Raw genomic sequence first — 6,000 nt, 5'->3', positions numbered from 1 at the left:
TGTGTGTGCGTGTGTGCGTGCGTGCGTGTGTGTGTGTGTGTGTGTTTAAACACGTACTGTAAAGATGATTTCAGAAATTGACATGCATGTGAAAAGGTCGTCACATTAACATACCCATAGAAGGAGCCAGTATAGACATTTTGCCAGGAACGCTGATGGAAATACTATCTACGGTATTCACATTAAGGGGTCTCCGGTTTATGGTGCAGTTTCATTCCTAAACCGACCACATAACCAAAGTTTGTATGGAAGCCAAACACGAAATATGTTAACCCAGTAGTCAACTCATAATTATAGTAAGTATGTGGAAGAAAAAACACTTTAAGTCATGAACATGATCCAATCAAATGAAAGAACAGCCAGTCCAGCAGCGAAAACTGAGATCGCTTTCTTGTACTGCATGAACAGATTCTTACACTGTACACCGTTTTTAACTTCATCTGACAAGACTGCCGAACCCTCTGTTTTTGCAGATATCAATAGTATTGTCGATAAACCAAAATCAAATGGAATTGCTAACAGGCTGTAATGTTTTTACCCGCTCACATTTCCTGCTTGTGGAGTGCAATTTTCATTAGTAATTACCTTGCTGCTGATTTGACGCTCTGATATGAGATTGGGACATAGTATTGAATCACATAGCATTTGAAGTTAATTAGCTGCCACGCTGACCTCCTCATTGAGTCGACAGTATGAATCCAGACCCCTTTCAGATAAACTCACCATCAATATGGAACGCAAACACACTCTTAATTTAGCAGTTAATTTCCTTCAATTTGCTTTTATCAGCACTGAAATAGGAAATGGGCCACAGAGGGTTTGAGATTGACAGACACATAATCGTCAAATCTGTATTGTCACAGAGAGGAGCTCTAATTTTAGCCCTAATAAACAATCAGTCATGATGTAATGAATCACAACATGTGAAAAAAAAGATGTCAATCACATTCTAAGCAAAGTGGCTTTGGAGAATGCTCATAAAGGTGTGTTGGTTTTGGGCAAAGCACACATCTAAGAAGCTGACACCATGGCCATTTTTGGGTACCCATAATTGCCAAATTTGCATTTTTTATTTGATTTTTTTTTTCCGATTGGCATTTTGACTCAGACTTGCAGTGTTTATGTGGTGAAAGTGTCAGTGGAGTCATGCTGAGGGACTGCGTTACCCCTCCTCAGTCTCAGCTGCAGTGGTGAGGTCCAGTAATTGCATATTTTAAGGCTGCACAGGCAGAGCTGAAACCCATTCCGCTTTCCCAAAGAAAACAAAGATGTAAGTCTTTAAATCTTCTTGGCAACATAATAAAGCCTCGTAGCAGGTAAAAGGAAAATTCTTTAGCACCTTGATTCAAAAAAACAAACAAACAAACAAAAAACGGCATCCATGTCTTCTCACAGATTGCAGCTGTTCCAGCTGTGCCTGGGGCACCACCTCCACCACCACAACCGGGAGGTGCCGCGGCACCGCCGCCGCCGCCTCCTCCTCCACCACCTCCCCCGGGCGGCTGTCCTCCACCACCGCCACCTCCTCTGCCCGGCCATGCCAGCGCTCCACCGCCTCCGCCGCCGCCTCCTCCTCCGGGTGGGGGGCCACCACCTCCACCGCCGCCGCCCGGGTGCGGGCCCCCACCCCCTCCGCCTTTCTTTGGGGGCCGGGGTGGGCCTCCTCCACCTCCTTCGATTCCTGTCCTCAAACTGCCGTATGGACTTCAGCCCAAGAAGGTTTACAAGCCCGACACGGTGATGAAGAGAGTCAACTGGAACAAGGTACGCGGAGACTACACTCACTGCACCTTAAATCATGAATAATAGAAGCTGGAGTTGTATCACCTCAATTCAATCACCTGAAAGCTTGTCGAGTATGTTGAAAATATCCAACTCATTGAGCATCTAACGCATTGACTTCACACCTTTGGTTTACTATTTCTTTGACTTTTTGTATTTTGGCGGGGGGGTGCCAACAGCACACCACAGAAGGGTACACACGATGACAAACGGGAAGGATCAGTGTGATGATGAGCATTTAACAGGAAATACAGCAATGCGACGAGCAGCATGATGCGGTACACACGTCTGGGTCACGGCTACTCAGAACAAAATGGCTAAAGTGACAATGTAATAATATCGTATACCTTATTTGCGATGCCACCAGAGGAGGGTACATCAAACATAAAGACAACGACAGAATGCACATTGAAAAGTAAGGTTTGTTTGGTCTTCATGTGAAGAGCCGTAACTGCCCAGGCAGACGCAGAAATTTGCCATTGTGCGCCCGGCCTTAAAATGCCATCAACGTTGTTAACTTAGTTCTTTGTATTTAAATGGTGATTCTTAAAAAGCAGCACCGGTTGAAGTCAACACCTGTGTCTTGTTTTATTTTCATTTCACGATATAGCAGTTAACTTAAACTGCATACCTTCCATGAAGGCTTTAGAAAGAAAGAAGCGGTCGCAAGGATCCCAAGGTAAACAATCCTTTCCCCTCAAACGCCCTCAGAATGGAAAATTGTGATCATAACTGAATCAAAACAGTTATATTTCCATGCCACCTCATCAGAATAACCATTTTTAACTTTAGGCCAGTGTCACATTCTGACACACTTAAATTGACCTTTTTAAAAAGCCATATATGCAAATGTATTTTGGATTCCTATACATGCACTAACAAGCGGATGTTTTATGGTGCCAGCGATAGAACATTTGCTATTTTGCCTTCTCAGCTGAATCTTATGTATAAAGTTACATATATTTATGATCGTGTCACTGTGATTAGTCCATGTTCAGGAGTTGTGGTGCGCATTGAAAAATACCTTTGCTTTGCAGGAAGAGTGGTTTGGTGATGCAAATGAAATTCATAAGCACCGGAGGACAAACAATGTATTGTTTTGACAGGCAAAACAGTCTCCTGCCTTCATAGATTTGAAGTGCACGGGTGTCGGCGGCAAATGTGAATTAGTTGGATAAAGTTGTAGTTATTTTTCATCGCAGTTCCATCCACAGTTTGTCCTGCCAGAGCACGAATCAAACAACTTCGCAAAATAAGTTCGAGGCAATTACTAAATCATAGCTCCGCATATAATATAGTATAGTAGGGCCCGTGAGTAGTTAGAATCGTGAAAGTGACAAAGCTGCTGACATCAGAATTGGATTTAATCATACACATTTGTCTCCACATAATTTGGATATGCCTTCCAGTTTGTCGTGATGTGGTGGCACTGTGACGAGTTATTTCCATGTTTGAAAAACACACCGACGTTATGACGCATTTGGGGTAATATCCGCTTTCTACTCTCTATCGCCAATAGAACGCATTATCAGTCACAAGTAATTGGAGTGAGAAAAAAAAATAGTGTCGCATGCCATTGCGCGAGTCTTTTTTTTTTTTTTTTGCACAGTTTGTTTGAAACTCTACCATATATCTGTTAGAAATTTTCAGTAGTGAAGTTCCTAGCCTTTAGGCTTTTTTGTTGTTTTTCTCACAAGCTTCTATTTCCATCAATATTGTAACACCATATTTTCAAGACTAGTTTCAGTGATATGCACCCTTTGGGCAAACATCAGTGGCACATACGCTGCAAAAATGTAAACATCAACAAGATAAAATACCTTGAAACAAGGGGGACTGTGCTTGTTTTTGTTCTGATATGATATTGGCTTTTATTCTTACTTTCGGAACACATTTCCAAAAATGAGAAGTTCTATCAAGGCAAATAATGCTATGAGTTAGTTTAATGAGCTGAAATATGGACCTCCTATCCAGAATTGTGGCAATTATTTTTATATTCCTATTGAGGCAATTTTTTGGGGTGCTTTCAAAGAAATGAGATTTACTTAAATTACTTGGCGAGGCCGAAAATTTCGCATTCACTTTGTGTGATTTCTTCCACAAAATGAAAAAGGTTCAATTAAACATGTTCTTGTTTTACTCCAAATTACAGTACCAAAAATGCACTTTGGCTACTTCGATTAGGTGAAATCAGTGATTTAGCCATCTCCAGCTTGCTTGTGGTAGCCACTTTATTTTTACCATTTTGTTTTGATTACGGATGAACTTTACATTTTTTTTTTCTTCCCTGACCATTTCTGTTTCCTCATACAATACTTAAGGCTGGATTAATGCCACTGGTTGCACTGACAAAATTCAGGAAAAAAAAAGAAAAAGGGTGACATGATTTGAATATGCTTTTTTTTCTTTTTTTTTTAAACCAGAGAACTCATTTTTGGGTACTGATCACTCCAAATGATTACCTGTTTGATACACACTTCTAAAATCATAAATTTGCTCAAATTGCTATAGCTTAGTTCCAGCTGCCTAATGAGGCCAAGCACTAAAATGAATGGATGAATAGAATCAGATATCTTTAAATCTGAATGAGGTCTCTTCAAAATTTGGATACAGATGTGACATTTTAATATTGGCGAATTCAGAAAGCAGCCTCAACTCAGAGATAGGAAATTCCCTGCAAATCCCATCTTGATCTCATGGAGATAAACCACTACAGAAAGGTCAGTCATCAACACAAATACACACATTAAATAACTCCCACCGTCAATCTTGATTACAACGTAAGTGGAGACAATTAAATCGTGCAGTAATGCAGTTAGCCTTGAAATCAAAGGGAGGTAAGGGGAAGCGTAGGCCAACGAAAGGCTACATAATGTGTAACATTTGAATGCATTCAGGTTTAGAGTGTTCCCCTACTGTTGGCAGGGGATAGGGACCAAGCCCAGCCACACATTTGGAAAATCTGTCTACAGATGCTCCATTTAATTTTTTTTGGGGGGGGGGGGTCTTGTAATCAGGGTATGAAAATGAAACCCCTCCCATCTCTTCAACATAGTTCCTTGGCAACAAGATCCCACAAGATGGTGCCGAAGCAGTACGATATATTGCTTTATTTTAGACAGAGCTTTGGCCCGAGCACAAAAAAAAAAGTACGTTTGATTTTATCAACAAATAACAGATGCCACGTTCTGAATCAAGGCCCAATGTTAACACTAATGATTTACAAGCAATTAGGGCATCTGCACATGCTTATTATTTCATATGTTCGATCAGTGTCAAACCCCTCCTATTGGATATAGGCGATGACACACGCGTTAAATACACAGTCACAAAAGTCAGATATAGCCACTGGGCGTTTGTTCCTGCAGAGTGACTCCAGTCAAAAACAAGGACATGGGTGACTGTGTGTGTGTGTGTGTGTGTGTGTGTGTGTGTGTGTGTGTGTGTGTGTGTGTGTGTGTGTGTGTGTGTGTGCGAAAACACACACCCTATCCAGTGAGACTTTTTTTGAGTGGCACTTTTATGCGCTCTCCGATTGGGCTGATAATGGAATCCTTGTGTTACTTCAGATAGTGCCGCAAGAAATGGCGGAGAATTGCATCTGGATCAAAGTGAAAGAGGAGAGGTTTGAGAATCCCGACCTGTTTGTTCAGCTCTCCCACTGTTTCTCGTCACAGAGCAAAGGTAAGAAAGGAGGCACTGTCTCACCTTTTCGCTTCTCCCCAGCCCCCACATGCATGGCCCTCCTTGCTTAATTAATCTCCTCGTGCGCTTCATTTAGCATCTCTGTCTAGCCACTTTAATCCCATGACAGTTTTTTTTTTTCCTGAAATATTAATTACAGCAGTCAGTTTGTCCTTAATTCTCATCATTGTGCCAATTAAGGCTAGCAATGCTCCTGCTGCAGGGTGTTCATATATGTTTTCTCTCAATGTGCGTTGTATATGTTCGTTCTATCTTCGAGGAGCATTTTTCCCATCAGCATTCTGTGTGGGCAGACAAAGAGGATGTTTGACCCGAGAAGATCTATGTTTGGTTTGTTCCTTGCCTTTCTTAGTCCAGCAAGCCAGTCGTCCATTGAAGATGTTTTTTTCTTCTTGTTTTTTTTTTTTCGCTCTGGGATGTTTGCTGCTCTGATTCATTTTTTTTTCACCAAGGCTTCCTAACTTGCGGCTGGATAGTAAAGAAAACTGTACAGATAGGCTTTATCTATGGATG

At 41.5% G+C, this 6,000-nt stretch overlaps 1 protein-coding gene across 9 annotated transcripts in view; it reads left to right on the top strand.

Annotated features, from left to right (window-relative positions):
* The window catches only part of diaph2 (diaphanous-related formin 2), a 375,631-nt gene that overhangs the window by 144,871 nt on the left and 224,760 nt on the right, over window positions 1-6,000 (top strand). For all 9 annotated transcript variants that reach the window (XR_002168264.1, XM_019869829.1, XM_019869828.1 and 6 more), the window contains 2 exons: window positions 1,396-1,764; window positions 5,352-5,466. Coding sequence is in view for 8 of the 9 variants with exons in the window: in XM_019869829.1 (XP_019725388.1) it covers window positions 1,396-1,764; window positions 5,352-5,466 (484 nt within the window). In the remaining variant the exon portion in view is untranslated. The remainder of the gene's footprint in view (window positions 1-1,395; window positions 1,765-5,351; window positions 5,467-6,000) is intronic.

Source organism: Hippocampus comes, unplaced genomic scaffold (genome assembly GCF_001891065.2).
Source record: "Hippocampus comes isolate QL1 unplaced genomic scaffold, H_comes_QL1_v1.1 scaffold9, whole genome shotgun sequence".
NCBI lineage: Eukaryota > Metazoa > Chordata > Actinopteri > Syngnathiformes > Syngnathidae > Hippocampus > Hippocampus comes.
Note: the sequence above shows the minus strand (reverse complement) of the source record. Positions and strands in the feature narration are given on the sequence as shown.